The sequence below is a fragment of the Thunnus maccoyii genome, chromosome 12 (genome assembly GCF_910596095.1).
Source record: "Thunnus maccoyii chromosome 12, fThuMac1.1, whole genome shotgun sequence".
In the NCBI taxonomy this organism is placed as follows: domain Eukaryota; kingdom Metazoa; phylum Chordata; class Actinopteri; order Scombriformes; family Scombridae; genus Thunnus; species Thunnus maccoyii.
The window spans coordinates 28909474-28931077 of record NC_056544.1 but is presented as its reverse complement, the minus strand read 5'-3'; the positions used below and the strand labels follow the sequence as shown (position 1 = coordinate 28931077).

The 21604-nt window shown below is 37.4% G+C and overlaps 1 protein-coding gene across 1 annotated transcript in view; it reads left to right on the top strand.

Moving 5' to 3' along the window:
* Positions 1-21604, top strand: part of myo10 (myosin X) — a 155569-nt gene that overhangs the window by 94068 nt on the left and 39897 nt on the right. The window contains exons 5-15 of the mRNA XM_042429034.1: positions 4450-4584; positions 4697-4821; positions 5682-5695; positions 6690-6774; positions 7226-7329; positions 7992-8121; positions 15352-15470; positions 17331-17477; positions 17797-17897; positions 19590-19656; positions 20015-20107. Coding sequence (XP_042284968.1) covers positions 4450-4584; positions 4697-4821; positions 5682-5695; positions 6690-6774; positions 7226-7329; positions 7992-8121; positions 15352-15470; positions 17331-17477; positions 17797-17897; positions 19590-19656; positions 20015-20107 — 1120 coding nt within the window. The remainder of the gene's footprint in view (positions 1-4449; positions 4585-4696; positions 4822-5681; positions 5696-6689; positions 6775-7225; positions 7330-7991; positions 8122-15351; positions 15471-17330; positions 17478-17796; positions 17898-19589; positions 19657-20014; positions 20108-21604) is intronic.

Genomic DNA, 21604 nt, shown 5'->3' with positions numbered 1-21604 from the left:
ATTTGTCTTATTTGCATGTGAAGTTAAAAGACCCAAGGAAGTGCTCACCAGTATGAAATCCATCCCAAACCTCACCGTGATGGCCCTATGGGGAGCCACCCAACCATTATCCAAATCGAGAGTTTAGTTCCTGAAGTGAATCACACCTTTCTGTCTATAAAATGTTTATAGATGTGAAAGCAACACTCTATGTGAAAATAACTAACATTTAAGAGGCCAGATTCAAGATTTTATAACAAATGCCTCATTGAACTACACATCGTCTGTGACCGTTAACCGAAGTCAAAAATATCAACTTACAGATGATTTGAAACCTGCTTAAGTGAACATCAAGTCTGTTTTTATTGTTGTCAGAGTTTAACGGTCATGATTGATTATAAAAGGCCGTGTACTGCCATGCAACAATAATATGGCTTCGATAAAAGGGTGAAAACATCTAAAAGGGTTTGGTTTGCTTTGGAAAGTCGTTGTTTTTTTAAGTCTTTATTCATCTAAAGCAGTGGTTCTCAAAGTGGGGCCCCCCTCTAGGAGGGTCCCCAGCAAAAAGGGGAATCATTTATTCTCACTATAATTCCATCCATAAGTAACACAATGACAGAATTTATGAGTGTTTTAGTCTTGGGTTTCATCGCCTTTCTGTAATAAAACATCTAAAAGCAACAATCTTAATCAGTTTAAGGGTTCTTGACGTGAAAAAGAGAGAACGAAGAAGAAGAAAGAGAACCACCGCTCCAAGTTCATGGTGTGTTTTTCATCGTTAAGGACGCCTCTGCTGCGAAGCGTCTTGTTTGTGTTGAATAATGTGTCTTTCGGGGACGAGTCCAACACTCTTCTGCAGCTCTCGGTGTCTCGGTGATGAGTAGCCTGGTTGATAATTAACGTGGTCAGACCGAGCCTCTCGCTGTGTGGTTGTGCGTTGCCAGGTTCGTGTTAAATGTCACTGCGATGTGAGTGTGAAGGTTTCCCTCAGGCGTCACGCTGCGTTTTACCGTAATGACAAAATACTCAGTTTCTGCAGTGGAAAAAATATGATGTAACTGCAGCTTTGGTGGAGTTTTTCTTATTCAGTCCAGAGTTTTATTGATTATCTGTTAAGTTTAATGACCCTCAAGTTCTTGTCAGTTGTTAAAACTCACAAACACAAGGCTGCTGAAGAGAAAATGAAAAAAACATGATGTTTGTGTTTTTTCTTTGTGCATGACTGATCAACTCACTGAAGTAAATTCATTACAGTTAATTCAATTTATTAAGCAAAAATGTCAAATATGCTCTGCGTCTGGCGACTTACACGTGAGGATTTGCTGCATTTTTCAGTTTTTATATCACTGTAAATTGAATATCGTTGAGCTTTGAGCTCTTGGTGAAACAGACAGAAGAAGCACTTTGATGACTGGAGGAGTTTGTGACGGGCGTTTTTCACTGTGTTCACTATTTTCTTACAGTTTCAGACAAAATGATTAAACCGATTAATGAAAAAAGTAATTCAGCAGTGCTTTTCTTGAGCTAGATTTCTTCCAAAAGGAGACATCATCGAATCTTAACTCCAGACATTTTCTACTGGAAGACTTTTCCTTTAATTGTTCTGATTGATTCTGATGTCATGTTGCATTATGCTCATTTAGTTTTTGGTGGGTTTTTGTTTTGAGGGATCAGTAACTCTTTGGGCTGTTGCAGTTGGTTCCTTTTTAAATGTAAATACTTGTTTATACATCGTGAGTCTCTCCGAACACGTCCCTCTAAATATTTAGCTTGAAGACAGACAACAATCAAGATGAAAATAAAGTTCATAACTCAAACTACAAACCTGTTTGAACGCAGTGATGAGGACAAAAACATTACAACATTAGTTGCTGCCAGACCTTGTATGATACGAGGCGCTCTGATGATAAATGTTCTTGAATGGGGAAAAATGTCAGCGTGTAAATAAAAAGCCTGCAGAGTGACGCCAAACACCGGTGATTAGGAATCAGGCTGATGGAGCTTGTCAGGTGGGTTGACGAGCAAAATCATAGTCATCACCGCAGCAAATAGAGAGAAGCTGTTTTAAATGTCAACTCTGTCTGCTGGAGAGTTTATAGTCCGCATGCAGTTGCTGAAACCTTGAACGATGGCCTGTTGTCACCGTCGGTAGGATGAGGTGTCAAAGCGTTACTATACAGACCTGCAGGCTGCAGCTCCTCTTCTTACTGAATGTAGCAATATCATATAAAAAAATACTGTTCTGAAAGAAGTCTGAAGTAAATTCTGTCATAGTAAAGGTATAGAAAGAGTTAAAGTTTTGATTCATGCCCTTTGTAAACCAATTTAATTCTATTATCCAGTAACAATTTGGGGGTGCAACAAATGTACAAAGTTATTAAGTTGAAAGAACAGTGTTGAGAATATGAGCTGCATGTTTCCTTTACTTGAGTTACTGTTGTGCCAAATACTCAAGTAAAGGTGCAAGTTAAAGCAGCAATAATTGATTTACATGAATATATTATCACCTTTATGACATTGTTATAGTCTGTTAGCAAACTGTGCACTAATAACATCTAGTGCATCATTCATTTGGAGTCGTGTTTCTGGCCATCAGACAAATCTGAGTCTTAATATTCACCAACTGCAAACTGCTTCATAATGTTCAGCAAGTAGTTGCTAACTTTGTCTCACTGCTGTTTGGTGCCGGCAGGTTGATGAGAGCTGTAACAGTGAACTAAAACAGTAAAGTTATAGGCTGTAAAACCAAAACAATAAGCTAAAAGATGCTAAAACTCCCTGTAGAGCTACAGGAATAAAAAAATTGAATATTACAGCTTTAAACTTTACATACTTGCTCATATTTAGATTCTTTACTGGTATATTCGCTTGATGACCATCATGTTGTTTTCTGAGTCAAAAAAAAATCTGTCCATCTCGTACGTAACATTTTGTTTTTCCGTCTGACTAAATCTGGTTAACCTTAATCTTGATAGTCTGCTCTGCAAGCATTCCTGTTTGTTTATTGTTCCCACATGAATCAGATTCATTCAACTTTCATCGTTCCACTACGCTGCAATTCCCCCCCCACCCCAACCCCACTGTCATGTGAGTCTCCCTGTAGTACCTCCACACACACACACACACACACACACACACACACACACACACACACACACACACACATATTTCAGTCCTCACTCGTGGAAATTAAGATGAAGGATTTACCATCATATTCATCTTCATGTGGCCTGTTGGTGTTGATGAATCCTGGGTTACATTTATAGACCAGAAACAGTAGATGATGATTTATAGATGGTTGGAAGTGTGCAGTGCGCCATCTAGTGGTTGAGTTTTGAAATCCCTGCGTGTCGATCAGTCATTAGTCAGTCATCAACACTTTATTCACTTCTTACCCAATTTTCTTTTAAACACATGAGCAGGTGTTTATTCAACAAATCAATAACCTGCATGCAAAGACTCACAGTCACACTAAATAAAGACTGACTGACTCATTCCACCCATTCAAAGTTTAAATTAAAAACAGTTTATGTCTCCTTTTCTGCTGCACAGTACTCTGGAACTGAGGTCATGTTATCTCTGCTCATAAAAGACCAAAGAAAACCAGACCATGACCTTTAATAACACTAAAGAGATAAAATCAATATTATTTATGAAAGATGGTCATAAAGTTGAAAGTACTTAAGCGCCTTCAAGCTCATGCTCTGAACATTTATCTGCTGTAGAGATCATCATAAAACATCAGAAACAAAAGGTAACATATGTCTTTAGGTATTACTAGTATTACTGCAAGTACTGTTACTATTAGTCCTGCTCTGACTGCTTTTACTTCTTCTATTACTGCTGTTATTAATACAAGTACTGTTACGGCTTCTGCTACAACATCTGAAGATGAAGAAGAAGATTCATTCATGGTGTCCACTACAGCGGACAGATATTTAGAAGCCATCTTGAACCATTTAAGTTGGAGTACCATGTCCCAACTACCAGGTGTTGAACCCCCAAAGTGTTCTCTACAATCCCATCTGAATGTAATTTTTGACTCTCTGTGATTTTGTGATATTGAATCATAAATTCAACATGGCGGAGGGTGGAGGAAATGCACCGAGTAGCTCAAGAATATCTGTTAAATATTTTTATTCTCAGAGAAAAAAAACAGGTGAAAATATATATTTTTCAACTAAATAAGATGTTTGAAATACTTTTATCAAGTTTTTAATTAATATTTTTCTTGTACATTATTTTCTGTGACTGAAAATACATCTGTCCAATAAGAAAAATAACCTAAACTAGAATAAATATGGTAATACTTATTTTTTTTAGGGAAGTAATTTGTCTCTTGCCGCCTGTTTCCAGGGAGGTCAGAGGTCAGCTATATGACAGCAACCCTTTGGCTTGCTTGTTTAAGGGCACTCTGGGTTGGATTATAGGGAGTCTTACCATTTGTCTTTTTATTTTTCCCCTCTTCAGTGGCGAGAGTGGAGCCGGGAAAACAGAAAGCACCAAACTGATCCTGAAGTTCCTGTCGGCCATGAGCCAGCACTCCCTGGAGGTATCATCCCGAGACAGGACGTCGCATGTGGAGGAGGCGCTGCTGGAGAGCAGGTAATTATTCATTTGATTTAAAGTTAAGTATATAAGATGGTAACAGTTTAACTTCCAGAGAAGCCGTGTTTGTCGCCTGGTTAATGATCCTGCTCCTTCACTGCTCTTACAGTCCAATCATGGAGGCCTTTGGAAACGCCAAGACCGTCTACAACAACAACTCCAGCCGCTTTGGGAAGTTTGTCCAGCTGCATTTCAGCCAGAAGGGCAACATCCAGGGAGGCAGAATCGTTGACTGTATCCTTTTTAAAAGCCACTCAGCGTTAAGTGGCCGCAACTTCCTTCCACTAGCCGGGCTTGTTGTATCGGAAGGAAGTGCTTGAATGGATGTCAGAGCAGCTTTTGAGGGCAAAGATATGCAGAATGTAAAGTCAAGTCAGTTTGTTTGTATAACCCAATATCACAAACCACACATTTGCCTTAGAGAGCTTTACAATCTGTACAGCAACACAACATCCTGCGTCCTCAGAGCCTTGATTCTGATGAGGAAAAAGTTTTCAGGACGGACGGACATGCAGTAGATGTTGTGTTTACAGAATAGAGCAAGAAAGCAAAATTACAGAAATACAAAATGGACAAACAGGGTGAGAAAATTATAGATAGACTGATAACGTGTAGGGAGAATCTGATCAATTAATTTTCTGTGAGAACTGTGAAGAATTGTGCTTCAAGAGGATGATAGGTGGTGAGGGATGGTAGTCAGAACAAATAAATTATGAATTATCACTGAATTATTTTGTAATAATAATCTTCATCACCATCATCATTTTGTAATTTATAATAATTAACAAACAAAGTGGAAAGAAGCAAGAAGCAAACTGCATTTTTTGAAGCATTTTTTGATGATAGTGAACATAAAATTCCATTTCCTTTAAGTGTTTGCTCATATAAATCATCCGTTATGTCCCTGGTGTTCAAGGTTAGCCGACTAGCTTGTTAATCTAGTGGCAAATATGGTTGGTTTGAACATGAAAAGTCAGGTGTTGGCTAACTAGCTAGCAAATGTAGCGTCGTGGCTACAAGTCTTTGCTTGAGTAAAACTATCTCAGTCCTCTCTGACTGTTGTGAACCTTGACTCACACTTCTTCTGATCACAGACCTCTTAGAGAAGGTGAGTGTCGTTCCTCCTACTAAACCTGTATTTGCATTTGAGTGCCTTTTTTAAAGGTGAAACTTCACCCAAATCAATCTTCAGACATCCTGTAGGGATGAACGGTGGCTGTTTAAAAAGATCCGTCTTTCACAAGAAAATCATGTCTGTCACAGTACGGATCTCAAGCGGTGACGACTTCACGGCTGAAAAACTAGAATCAAAACCTTTACAGACACCTCTCCTGCAGCATAATCCCCTTCTTATCTGCCTATCGCTGTGTTCACTCTTCTCAAATATGGCTTCTTAAGTTTTAAGGAAAGTGCAACACAGAAGCAATGTCAAAGAGAGAAGTGGATAATGATTTGAGAACTTTCTGAAGGGATTTTTCCCAAACCCCCTAGGAAGAGCAGCAGGCTTTGAAGCCAATTTGACATAGTGGCCAAACCGTGAAATTACAACTTCCAGGTCCAACAGGGGCCCAAAAGAATTTTTCTCACACACACAATCATGTGAAAATGAGCGGCTTTAAAACCCCCGCGAAATGACTCATTTAACTGTCAAAATTCGATCCGTCGGGTCCGATAACATTTGGAAAGTCTAGAAGAGCCACATGATTGGATAGTTTTAACCCCATTCAAGGTAGCCAGAGGGCTAAACCAGACGTTAGCGGAAGTCTTTGGCTTTATGAGCGCGTTGGGCCCATAGAGTGTTCGCAGCACGCGGCTAATTTCTTTACAGCAGGAAGGAATAAACAGAGCCCCACCTCCAACACTGTATCCAGATTATAAATCCATGATTTCTCCTTTAAAGCTGACAAACTGATTCCAGCGTCTGTTCTCTATAAAAACCACAAAAAAACATTTTTACAGACACATTTCAGGCTGACAGCGGGTTAGCTTTTGATGCTAAAAAAGATATATTTGGGTTGGAGTGCCACTTAAAGACCAGTGTGTGCATGTTTGTGTTCATATAAATATTTTATACTCAGCAGTGCTTCCTCTTTCCCTCACAGAACCGAGTGGTCAGACAGAACCCAGGGGAGAGAAACTACCACATCTTCTACGCCCTGTTAGCAGGAACCAACAGCCAGCAGAGGGGTGAGCCCTTGTCTTCCTCCTCGCACTCACCTGCATGTTCCCTTTATGCATACATGAACACACAACATACTTTCATACATGCACAGACGCACATACAGATGCAAAATGTCTCTCATTAACATAAACAACTAAAAATCACTACCATCTGTTTGTTACGTCTCACTGTTTTGTGTTATTGTCTGTAGGTTTTGTTATATCTGTGTCCCCATTTCTGTCTTAATTGTTACATTTTTGTACTCTGTCCCATTACTCTAATAAAGAAAAACAAAAACAAGATGTACTCACAGTAATATGAACAGATAAAGTATTGTAAAAACAGAATATATTTCATTAAACATACAGCTGTAACATGATACCTAGTGGAGAGAAGGATAATCTGAAGATAATAAAACAGTTTATGAACATATTTGGATAAAACGTGAAACAAATCTTTGTGTTTGTGTTGTTGCAGAGGCGTTCGGGTTGACGCACCCTGACAGCTACCACTACCTGAGACAGTCCGGCTGCCCCGCCGACAAGACAATCAACGACACAGGCACTTTTCAGGATGTTCTGGTACGCAGGACCCCGACCCAGAACACACATTTATACATAAATACAGTACATTTCATGCTTAAACTAATAATTACTTTCAAGACCAATTAATTTAGGGACTACTGTTGTTTTAGAGCTGCAAGGATTAGTCAATTAATTGATTAGTTGCCAACTGTTAAACTAATCATAAAACTATTTTGATAATTGATTCATCATTTTTAGTCATTTTTTTTAAAAGAAAATGTCCAGATTCTATGATTCCATTCCATTTAAATATGGAAACTGTTCATGTTTTGACATTTCTCACATACATTAACATATATTTCTGTTTGGGACTCATTCATTCATAACCATAAAACAGAGTTAGAAACTCTCTGAACATTTGATCCTGGTGAGACTGAAAAGTGAAACCGCTGCTGCCAAACCCAAACCGACAGATACAAAACACTTCAAATCAGTCCAAAACCTCCAAAATTCACCCAAAAGATAAATCAGCTGCCGGAGACGGATTGTAACTAACAACAGACCCAAAAGAAACAAAACCATCCGGTGAATAATAATTCAACACGAGTCCATCACAGCCTTCGATCGGAAGGTTTTCATCAGTTTCATCTCCTCTGTGTGTGTGTGTGTGTGTGTGTGTGTGTGTGTGTGTGTGTGTGTGTTTGTGGTTGCCTTCCCAGAATGCCATGCGAACGATGCAGTTCACAGAGGAGAACATCGGGGAGATCCTGCGGCTCCTGGCTGGGATCCTCCACACGGGGAACATCGAGTTCATGACAGCCGGAGGAGCGCAAGTCTCCTCCAAATCAGGTTAGAAAGATGTTCCTCATGTTCCTCTGGTTCACACCTCATTTAACATCTTTCTCTTTATTCCAACTTCTTTCTTATTTTTCAATCTTGACAGTGTCCTCACAAGAAAAACAATCATATTACTTATTTGTACAAAAGCCTAAAATGACCTACTGTATGTTTACGTTTACCTGAAAGGACCTCTCGTGGTAATGTACATGTATACAGTAACTATGTGAGTGATATATTTAATTTTTCTTTCATCTCCTTTCTTTTAACCTTTACATACTGGTCCTATTCTGACTCATATTTAGTCTCTATATCAAACTTCTGAACCACAAGTGTACTTTTAATTCATAAATACCTTATTAGTATCATTAATACATGGGTGATTAATCCCTAATGAAGCTTTCAGAGAGCAGAGAGAGTGTATTCTTTAAGTTTTATTATATTTGTTTATGGAGAAAAAACATTCATATAACAGTAAACTGCTCCTATGTTACCTCAAACTGGAGAATGTAAAGATATTATAAACATGATGAGTTCCATTCTGGAATGTGATTGTTCCATTCTAGAGTGTAATACGTTCCATTCTGGAACATGATATGTTCCATTCTAGAATGTGATATGTTCCATTCTGGAATGTCATTGTGGTAGAATATGTTCCATCCTGGAACGTGGTATGTTCCATTCTAGAATGTGATAAGTTCCATTCTGGAATGTAGTATGTTCCATTCTGCAATGTGATTGTGATAGCATGTGTTCCATTCTTGAACGTGATAAGTTCCATTCTGGAACGTAGTATGTTCCAATCTGGAATGTGATTGTGTGATAGCATGTGTTCCATTCTTGAACGTGATAAGTTCCATTCTGGAACGTAGTATGTTCTAACCTGGAATGTGATTGTGTGATAGCATGTGTTCCATTCTAGAATGTGATATGTTCCATTCTGGAATGTGGTTGAGAGGTTAGTTTTACCATTCTGGAATGTGATTGTTGTATTCTAGAACGTGATGATCCCATTCTAGAAAGTGATACGTTCCATTCTGGAATGTGGTTGTTCCATTCTGGAATGTGGTTGTTCCATTCTAGAATGCGTTCGTGATAGCATATGTTCCATTCTAGAATGTGATAAGTTCCATTCTGGAATGTGATTGTTCCGTTCTGGAATGTGATTGTGGTAGCATGTGTTCCCTTCTAGAATGTGATATGTTCCATTCTGGAACGTAGTATGTTCCAAACTGGAATGTGATTGTGTGATAGCATGTGTTCCATTCTGGAATGTGATATGTTCCATTTTGGAATGTGGTTGTAAGGTTAGTTTTACCATTCTGGAATGGGATTGTTCCATTCTAGAGTGTAATATGTTCCATTCTGCAAAGTGGTTGTTCCATTCTAGAATGTCATTGTGATAGCATGTGTTCCATTCTAGAATGTAATCGTTCCATTCTGGAATGTAGTATGTTCCATTCTGGATGGTAGTATGTTCCATTCTAGAATGTGATAAGTTCCATTCTGGAATGTGATTGTGGTAGAATGTGTTCCATTCTAGAATGTGATATGTTCCATTCTGGAATGTGATTTTTCCATTCTAGAGTGTAATATGTTCCATTCTGCAAAGTGGTTGTTCCATTCTAGAATGTGATTGTGATAGCATGTGTTCCATTCTAGAATGTAATTGTTCCATTCTGGAATGTAGTATGTTCCATTCTGGAATGTAGTATGTTCCATTCTGGAATGTGACATGTTCCATTCTAGAATGTGATAAGTTCCATTCTGGAATGTGATATGTTCCATTTTGGAATGTGGTTGTAAGGTTAGTTTTACCATTCTGGAATGGGATTGTTCCATTCTAGAGTGTAATATGTTCCATTCTGCAAAGTGGTTGTTCCATTCTAGAATGTGATTGTGATAGCATGTGTTCCATTCTAGAATGTAATCGTTCCATTCTGGAATGTAGTATGTTCCATTCTGGAATGTAGTATGTTCCAATTTGGAATGTGACATGTTCCATTCTAGAATGTGATAAGTTCCATTCTGGAATGTGATTGTGGTAGAATGTGTTCCATTCTGGAACGTGATATGTTCCATTCTGCAATGTGATTGTTCCATGATGGAATGTGATTGTGGTAGAATATGTTCCATTCTGGAACGTGGTATGTTCCATTTTGGAATGTGGTTGTAAGGTTAGTTTTACCATTCTGGAATGGGATTGTTCCATTCTAGAGTGTAATATGTTCCATTCTGCAAAGTGGTTGTTCCATTCTAGAATGTGATTGTGATAGCATGTGTTCCATTCTAGAATGTAATCGTTCCATTCTGGAATGTAGTATGTTCCATTCTGGAATGTGACATGTTCCATTCTAGAATGTGATAAGTTCCATTCTGGAATGTGATTGTGGTAGAATGTGTTCCATTCTGGAACGTGATATGTTCCATTCTGCAATGTGATTGTTCCATTCTGGAATGTGATTGTGGTAGAATGTGTTCCATTCTAGAATGTGATATGTTCCATTCTGGAATGTCATTGTGGTAGAATATGTTCCATTCTGGAACGTGGTATGTTCCATTTTGGAATGTGGTTGTAAGGTTAGTTTTACCATTCTGGAATAGGATTGTTACACTGTAGAACATGATGAGTTCCATTTTGGAATGTGATTTATCCATTCTAGAAAGTGATACATTCCATTCTGGAATGTCATTGTGGTAGAATATGTTCCATCCTGGAACGTGGTATGTTCCATTCTAGAATGTGATAAGTTCCATTCTGGAATGTAGTATGTTCCATTCTGCAATGTGATTGTGATAGCATGTGTTCCATTCTTGAACGTGATAAGTTCCATTCTGGAACGTAGTATGTTCCAATCTGGAATGTGATTGTGTGATAGCATGTGTTCCATTCTTGAACGTGATAAGTTCCATTCTGGAACGTAGTATGTTCTAACCTGGAATGTGATTGTGTGATAGCATGTGTTCCATTCTAGAATGTGATATGTTCCATTCTGGAATGTGGTTGAGAGGTTAGTTTTACCATTCTGGAATGTGATTGTTGTATTCTAGAACGTGATGATCCCATTCTAGAAAGTGATACGTTCCATTCTGGAATGTGGTTGTTCCATTCTGGAATGTGGTTGTTCCATTCTAGAATGCGTTCGTGATAGCATATGTTCCATTCTAGAATGTGATAAGTTCCATTCTGGAATGTGATTGTTCCGTTCTGGAATGTGATTGTGGTAGCATGTGTTCCCTTCTAGAATGTGATATGTTCCATTCTGGAACGTAGTATGTTCCAAACTGGAATGTGATTGTGTGATAGCATGTGTTCCATTCTGGAATGTGATATGTTCCATTTTGGAATGTGGTTGTAAGGTTAGTTTTACCATTCTGGAATGGGATTGTTCCATTCTAGAGTGTAATATGTTCCATTCTGCAAAGTGGTTGTTCCATTCTAGAATGTCATTGTGATAGCATGTGTTCCATTCTAGAATGTAATCGTTCCATTCTGGAATGTAGTATGTTCCATTCTGGATGGTAGTATGTTCCATTCTAGAATGTGATAAGTTCCATTCTGGAATGTGATTGTGGTAGAATGTGTTCCATTCTAGAATGTGATATGTTCCATTCTGGAATGTGATTTTTCCATTCTAGAGTGTAATATGTTCCATTCTGCAAAGTGGTTGTTCCATTCTAGAATGTGATTGTGATAGCATGTGTTCCATTCTAGAATGTAATTGTTCCATTCTGGAATGTAGTATGTTCCATTCTGGAATGTAGTATGTTCCATTCTGGAATGTGACATGTTCCATTCTAGAATGTGATAAGTTCCATTCTGGAATGTGATATGTTCCATTTTGGAATGTGGTTGTAAGGTTAGTTTTACCATTCTGGAATGGGATTGTTCCATTCTAGAGTGTAATATGTTCCATTCTGCAAAGTGGTTGTTCCATTCTAGAATGTGATTGTGATAGCATGTGTTCCATTCTAGAATGTAATCGTTCCATTCTGGAATGTAGTATGTTCCATTCTGGAATGTAGTATGTTCCAATTTGGAATGTGACATGTTCCATTCTAGAATGTGATAAGTTCCATTCTGGAATGTGATTGTGGTAGAATGTGTTCCATTCTGGAACGTGATATGTTCCATTCTGCAATGTGATTGTTCCATGATGGAATGTGATTGTGGTAGAATATGTTCCATTCTGGAACGTGGTATGTTCCATTTTGGAATGTGGTTGTAAGGTTAGTTTTACCATTCTGGAATGGGATTGTTCCATTCTAGAGTGTAATATGTTCCATTCTGCAAAGTGGTTGTTCCATTCTAGAATGTGATTGTGATAGCATGTGTTCCATTCTAGAATGTAATCGTTCCATTCTGGAATGTAGTATGTTCCATTCTGGAATGTGACATGTTCCATTCTAGAATGTGATAAGTTCCATTCTGGAATGTGATTGTGGTAGAATGTGTTCCATTCTGGAACGTGATATGTTCCATTCTGCAATGTGATTGTTCCATTCTGGAATGTGATTGTGGTAGAATGTGTTCCATTCTAGAATGTGATATGTTCCATTCTGGAATGTCATTGTGGTAGAATATGTTCCATTCTGGAACGTGGTATGTTCCATTTTGGAATGTGGTTGTAAGGTTAGTTTTACCATTCTGGAATAGGATTGTTACACTGTAGAACATGATGAGTTCCATTTTGGAATGTGATTTATCCATTCTAGAAAGTGATACATTCCATTCTGGAATGTGATTGTGGTAGAATGTGTTCCATTCTGGAACGTGATATGTTCCATTCTGCAATGTGATTGTTCCATTCTAGAATGTGATTGTGATAGCATGTGTTCCATTCTTGAACGTGATAAGTTCCATTCTGGAACGTGATATGTTCCATTTTGGAATGTGGTTGTAAGGTTAGTTTTACCATACTGGAATGGGATTGTTACACTGTAGAACATGATGAGTTCCATTCTGGAATGTGATTGTTCCATTCTAGAGTGTAATATGTTCCATTCTGCAAAGTGGTTGTTCCATTCTAGAATGTGATTGTGATAGCATGTGTTCCATTCTAGAATGTAATTGTTCCATTCTGGAATGTAGTATGTTCCATTCTGGAATGTAGGATGTTCCATTCTGGAATGTGACATGTTCCATTCTAGAATGTGATAAGTTCCATTCTGGAATGTGATTGTGATAGAATGTGTTCCATTCTGGAACGTGATATGTTCCATTCTGCAATGTGATTGTTCCATTCTGGAATGTGATTGTGGTAGAATGTGTTCCATTCTAGAATGTGATATGTTCCATTCTAGAATGTCATTGTGGTAGAATATGTTCCATTCTGGAACGTGGTATGTTCCATTTTGGAATGTGGTTGTAAGGTTAGTTTTACCATTCTGGAAGGGGATTGTTACACTGTAGAACATGATGAGTTCCATTCTGGAATGTGATTGTTCCATTCTAGAGTGTAATACGTTCCATTCTGGAACATGATATGTTCCATTCTAGAATGTGATATGTTCCATTCTGGAATGTCATTTTGGTAGAATATGTTCCATTCTGGAACGTGGTATGTTCCATTCTAGAATGTGATTCTGGTAGCATGTGTTCCATTCTAGAATGTGATAAGTTCCATTCTGGAATGTGATTGTGGTAGAATGTGTTCCATTCTGGAACGTGATATGTTCCATTCTGCAATGTGATTGTTCCATTCTAGAATGTGATTCCAGAATGGAACTCATCATGTTCTACAGTGTAACAATCCCATTCCAGAATGGTAAAACTAACCTTACAACCACATTCCAAAATCGAGCATATCACGCTCCAGAATGGAACATATTCTACCACAATAACATTCCAGAATGGAACATACCACATTCCAGAATGGAACATACCACATTCCAGAATGCAACATATCACATTCTAGAATGGAACAATCACATTTCAGAATGGAACATATCATGTTCCAGAATGGAACACATTCAACCACAATCACATTCTAGAATAGAACAATCACATTGCAGAATCGCACATATTAAACTCTTTAATGGAACAATCACATTCCAGAATGGAACTTATCACATTCTAGAATGGAACACATGCTACCACAATCACATTCTAGAATGGAACATACCACGTTCCAGAATGGAACATATTGATTTCAATGAATATTTTTTGAATTGCTGAATAAATATGGGTCAAATTTGACCCTTTCCTTTACCAAAATAGTTAAAATATTTCCCTTTTTGTACATTCTTGGGTCACTTTGGAAAAAGTCATAAAATTTCAGGCTCAAAGAAGGAAAGGTGTTTTTACCGCTCTCAAATGTAAAAATGGGTCAAATTTGACCCGAACAGTATATAAGGATTAAAGCAGAGATCCAAACAGTATAAATATTGTAAAAAGTATTAAAATACTGCTTGTCTTTCTTTTTCTAAGTGTGATTGATTCAACAAAATGTGCAGTTTCTAGTTTCTTATCGACAGTCTGCGTTGTTTTCTTTTACCTGTAACCAGTTTTTGTGTCTAAACCTCTAACAAAAACTTAACCATGGCAGTGACAGATCATTAAATTATCAAATATTTTCTGTAACAGTGATTTGTGACAGTGACAGGCACTAACAGGAGATGTTCTGTTGACAGAGATATGGGATCAGAAAACGCTCAATGACAAACATTGTATTTTGCTGTTTAAACTCATTTCTTTCTTCCTTTCTCTCCTATGAAACAGTCCAAATCTCAGTCTATTATTTTTGCTAAGTATTTTTATGTTCTGTAACTTTCACACAGTTTTTTTGAAGACTAATCTTCCTAAATAAAAACACACCGAGGATGTTGAGCATCATTAACTTTCTCTATAGATTTTCTGTAGCACAGACAGCTTTGACCTTTGTGTTAACGGTCTTATTTGGCCCTGAAGTGACCTTTATCGGCATGCTAAACAAATGCAAATGTGTTTAATATTCAAGAGTCAAAGGTCGTGCTTTTAAAGGTCATGACAGCAGTTATTGATCAGTGGACATCATGCTGACATGATCACTGGTTTGCCTCCTGAGGTTTTACTGGACTCTGCTGGATGTTATGCAAGAGTACATTTTTAACACATTTCTGTCTCTGATGGATATTTAAAAAATATTTGGAGAACTGTTTTTAAATCAAGTATAGACAAAGGCCTGTAGAAGCTTTTTATCAATCGAACCTGCAGACCTGAAACCTCTGATAATGAGGGTTGTGTGTTTCACGTGTCTGCAGCTCTCAGCCGGACGTCAGACCTTCTGGGGCTGAACACAGATCAGCTGGCCGAGGTCTTGACCCACCGGTCCATGATCCTCAGGGGCGAGGAGATCTGCACACCGCTCACTGTGGAACAGGTCGGTAACCCCAGCTGCCTCACCTGTATGATAACATCTGGATAAAAGAATGTTTTTTACACATACAGGACTGTGCAAAAGTGTTAGGGATGCTTCTAAATATAACAGCAGCGGTTCTCCACAGTGTTTCAGGTACTCAGCAGGTCGGTTGTTCCTGCATCTTGGAGAAGTTCTTCTTCTGTCTCTTCATGTTAATCCCAGACTGACTCCATGATGTTGAGATCAGGGCTCTGTGGGGGGCCAAACCATCTGTTGCAGGACTGCTTGTTCTTCTTGCTGCTGAAGATATTTATTTATAACTCTGGCTGGATGTTTGGGCTTGTTGTCATGCTGCAGAATAAATTTGGGGCTGATCAGACACATCTAAAGTGCCTAAAACTTTTGCACAGTGCTGTATATACATACATATGTAGCCTGGTTAGAGTAAGTATATCTAATCTGACTGCATAAAGATATATAAAAATCTGTAGCAGCTCAACATGTTGTGACTCAACCGCTGAGATGAGCTGGAGTCACCTTTTAACAAACAAGCAAAGCCAGAACAATTCATCTAATTTTAGCATGAAGAAGGTTCTGCTCGGGGGACTTTTGTGGGCAGAACAAAACAAACGCGAAGCATAACATTGTTTGGACTTTCCGGCTATTCTCTCTTGTTGTTGTTGCCGTGTGACGGTCGAAGCCTCCTCTGAAAGCCTGCAGGGATTCATTGCCCTGATCTGTTTCCTCAGTGATGAACTAATCATGAGTCTATAGGTAACTGGGTTCATGTTTAAACACCAGCAGGCTGTTCGTGCTTTTGAGTTTCAGGAGATAAACAAACAAGGCGAGACAGGTTCCTGCACAGTCTATCATTAGTAGTCCTTTTGTGTTTTTAAAGTTATTTATTCATTTTATTTATTTTCTGTATTGATTTTCATTGCTCAGTGTGGAATATGGTACCGTGTGTTTTTCTGTGCATCATTTATTGGTGCATGGTGCATTTGTTATTATGCTTCATATATGTTAACTTATGTCTTTTTACCATCTCCACTTGGACAAAGTGACATTCATAGTTGTTAATATAAAGTAATATGATAAATTAACATAGAATAATCATAGACAAAGGGAAAAATCTTTTGCGTGAGAAATCATTTCATATTTGAAGCTCTCTGACGGAGGCCACAGTTGAAACTGGTTTAAAAGATACGGCTGGCAAGTTTCTGTATTTTTCTCATTGGCAACAAAATGTGCAGAGCCAAACCAACAATTAACTTGTCCTACTTGAAAGTATTGTGTGAGTGTATCCAAAGCCAGATATGTCTCATTCCTCTGTGCCGTAGACCTCTGTTGTTGTGCAAAAACTATTAAAAAAAAAAAACATTGCAGAAAATTGCAGCCGTGTCCTTCAAGTGTACTTTGATTAGCCAATAAAACAGTACATTGAACTTTAGTCTCATTTCCAGTACCACGTTTTTTGGCACTAATATACAGTATTTGCTTTGTTCAGACAAAGGTCATCTCATCTCAAACAATTTTTTGTGCTTTTTTTTCTTCTTCTAAAGTAAAGTAAAACAACTCTCCAGCAAAAACAAGATGTTAAAGAGGATAAAGCTAATAACAGTTTGCTGATATTAACAGGCAGAGAAATATTTGTGGAACCCAAACCTGAACCTTCCCACACACTCAACTACCCTCCAGTAATTATTAAAATATCATCTCAAAGTATTGCAACAACAGCCATAAGGTGTATAGTATTTACTATTTTTTTTCTAGTTTTACTCAAATAAAATCCCTGAAACATTTAGACTTGTCATGATTTTCTGAAAACATAATTTAGTTTTTGGTTTATTCTGACTGTTCAATAACCTTTATCCCATGCAGGCGGTGGACTCCAGAGACTCCATGGCCATGGCACTTTATTCTCAGTGTTTCAACTGGATCATCCACAAACTCAACAGCCGCATCAAGGGCAAAGAAGACTTCAAATCCATCAGCATCCTGGACATCTTTGGATTTGAGAACTTTGAGGTGTGTTTGAACTAGAGGGAAAAATCCAACCTAAAATACATCTAGAAAATAAAAACTCAACTGTTTTTCTGTGTGTTCTTTCAGGGATAAATAAAGTTTATTAAATTTAACTAAATCAAATTAAATTCCAATCTCTCACACTTAGTTAAACACAACAATATGACCTTTTTTATGTTCTCTCTCATTCCAGTATTTTAATCATATTTTAATTGTTAATCAAGAAATCAACACACCTCAGGGATTCTCTGTTTTTCCGTTAATTAACTATCCGTCTGTGTTTTTCTGTGTGTCTAATATCTTCCTAATTGTTTCCCCACAGGTCAACCACTTTGAGCAGTTCAACATCAACTATGCAAATGAGAAGCTTCAGGAATATTTTAACAAGCACATTTTCTCCCTGGAGCAACTTGAATACAACAAGTAGGTGGAGGTTGTTTACTCGTGATGAATCATTTTGGGGGTTTTTTTTGTTTTTTTTCCCACTCCTAAACTCCATTTATCTCATGTTTCTCTGCATTTCCAATCATAATTCATTGTGTAAGACAAAATGTAGTTTTTATAACAAGCCTTCAACATCTAACTTGTAGTTCTTATGTTTTAGATGTTACCTAATTTTGTCTATAAAGGCAGAGAACACTTAAGTTTATTTTAAAAAGGGTTTAAAGTTTTTAGTCCAACAATCTAACAAATGGATAATTTGTAATTCATTAATTTTATGCCTTTTAATTATGTAATTGTAATGATGTAATGATGGTGTGGTTCTAAACATACATAGCTAAATCACTCTAACTGCTTCGATTAATGTCTGTCATTAACCTGTTGCTAATATTTCTATTGAAATTCATATAATTTACAGTGTAATATATTTAATATGTAATTTAAAGGGAATTTAACCACTCCAAATCATGGTATGAACTCCACTAAAGTCAAAAGCTGACATGGCAGTGAATGCTATTCTGCTAAGCTAGGCTAGTTAGCTACCTTTTAGCAGTTTAGCAAACATTATGCTCCATAATGATTAAATGTAGCTACTGCTGTTTATATTGTAAGATAAAAACCTACATTAGCTAGATGTAGGATCATCAAAAATGATATATTTCAATCACAGATAACAGCATTAGGCAAAAAAGTAAGACTTTCTAGCCTTTCGTAGCTAGCTTTAGCTTTAACTATTTGGAAAGAAAATGTGCATTTCTACAACATATAATAACTTAACATGGTAACACACAAAAAGTAAGGTTGTCGTAGACCAGTATTTTGAATACTAGAACAGTAAATAATGTAAATAGCAAAGCACATCACAGTTAACACCCATAACACACCGACAGCACAAAACTTTCATCATGTTTAAAATGGTGATGATGTTTTCTGCGTAGAATAAAATGAAGATGTTCAACCAAAGTGGAAGAAGGTTTTATTATTCCACTTTCGACTTTGGATAATTAGATTATATAAAGAGGTTTGTCGAGTGGGTTGGCTAAGCTAGCATGGAAAATAAAAGCCCTGCATCGCAGTCTGCCAGCTATTGTGATTTCACATACACAAAACATCGCTTCATATCCGCCCAGGTTTTTTTTTCCCAGAGCAGATTACAGTCTGACCAAATTGTTACCCGATGTTTCTCAATATTTATAAAACACAGCTGAAGAGGTCATCAGGCTGAAGGCGGTTAGTCCAAACCTCCACAAACTATTTTATAATTTGCAAAGCTGAAGCCTCTAAAACTGCATATGTTCGTTCAGTGTTTGTCTTCTGCATTTGTTGTTTTCCATAAAACAGTATGAAAATACAATCATTAGCTGCCAACCTGGACGTCCTGAGTGTAGTTTCCTTCACACATTATACTTTTCCCCCCACAAAAGCATCTAATTATGTAAACTGGTTTATCTGGATCACCTTGCTAACAGACAGACAGGTAGTCAGGGGTAAAAACATACGCATATGTCAAGGTAAAAATATTCCTTCTTTGCTGGAAGAAGTTTACCAAAAAAGTTGATTTACTTTCAGTTTAGAGCAGCTCCACTGCTTTTAAATGGTGTTTATCTCTTCATTCATCTGTTTTTAAGTGCCTCTTAGTGACCTAGTATGTTTTTTTTTGGCTGCTTCCTGCAGGGAAGGCCTGGTTTGGGTCGACATCAACTGGATGGACAACGGAGAGTGTCTGGATCTGATCGAGAAGGTACGTCGGTGATTGAAAATTCTTGCTCAACTTGAGAACTTTTAAATGATGCTCATGACGCTGCTGTTGATGATAAAGATGATACAATTTGTTATAACTCAAGTGTACTGTTTGTACTGTAATCAGAAGTAAATATTTTTATGCAATATTTATCTCAAACAGAGGTTTTCATGCCCAAAGAGAAAGATAGTCATTATATGATTAAAAAACAATAAAAATCAAGAGACGAGTCGAGATTAAGAAGAGCGAAAGAAACAATAACAACTAACGTCATGTTGAAATCAATCATGATGACGGTGATGATGATGATGGTGATTACAGCACTAGTGATGGTGATGATCTCTCTGTGTTTCCATAGAAACTGGGTCTCCTGGCCCTGATGAACGAGGAGAGTCACTTCCCCAAAGCCACAGACGACACCTTACTGGAGAAACTCCACAGCCAGCACTCGGTACGTCTACATCTACTTCATTTCTCAATATTTAAATGTTTTGTTTTTATAGCGACATATTGATTTGCATTCAGGCAGTTGATCTCATGCAGGCAGACAGACTGACGATTCTGTTTCCAGGACTTCTCAGGGAACAGAAATATGTTACGTATAAATAAATGCTCAGAGGTCAGAGTCAGAGACCTGCAGCTTGTTTCTCTAGTTAAAATCAGACTGAGGCTCAGTGAAAACTTCTGACTCACTTAAGAGATGAAGTTCATACTGTGAAGCCAAAATCTCTGATATCAAATGAGAAAAATTCAGTTTATTCACATTAAAGCATCAAGAATAGAAAGTCATCAGAGCTGATTTTCATCAACATCCACTGTAGCTCTTTTTTTCTGAGGATGAAAAAGAAAAAAAGTCTAAATAATGTATCTCAGTTCATGTTTGGTCTGCCATCATTATAAGCCTTTGTAAAGATAAATTTAAACTTGTGACTTTTCAACTGTGACGTTCATTCAAACAAATGTCATAGAAATAATCCAGGTACAATGCAGGGAAGTGTATACAACCCTAACTCCTGGAAATTACCTTTTATATGTTGCTAATTTGTTTTCCCCGTTATGTTATGGTGTAAAACATAATCACTTCCTGCCTGGATTACGTTCACAGACATTATATTTTCAAATGAAACTGGTTAGATTTAGGCAATAAAAAGTTTTGGTTAAATGTTATTAAGGACATATTATGCATGTTTCTAGCATGTCCATGTTCAACATTTATCATGTTGAACATGGACATCCCACATTATAACAGCATATAAATGACAGAAAATCACAAAAAACATGATATATCCCCTTTAAACACATGATGTCTCACACTTCAAGTCATTGCTGACTCTTTCTGTATTAAACCAAAACCATGATATTTCTCTAACCTGAACCACATGCTGTTGGTGCCTAAACATAACCATAAAAATGTTAAATCATGCTGTAGGTGCTACAAGTGAAAACAATTTAAATATGTTAATGGAAAACGTAATCCGGGCAGCATTACTGTGTTTCCATCAAATCTTTTTTGCTTTAGCTAACTAGTTGTTTGTAGAACATGGCGTCTGGATATTAGAAGGTTTATCTGCTGCCCAGACTCCAGTACACACAGGAGAACATTTTAGATCATCTAATGGACAGTTTATATTACACTTTGCATGCTATAGGAAAAGTAATTTATGGAGCATTAATAAATGTATAACGTTGTTAGCATCTGTTGCTAACAGGATACTGATCTCTGGTAGAAAACAGTTCTTTGTGAACAGCTTGACTTGATTTGACCACTGATGTCATCTCTAGTAGTAAAGAAAGTCATTTTGAAGTTTAATTTGAATAAATATGAGGGCTTGTAAATATTTCAATAAATATTTTTTTTGGCGGTACTCTCGGTGAAACTTTAAAGCCTTGTAAAAGAGGATTATGATCCAATAAATTTACATTTGACACATCCAACAGGAGACATAAA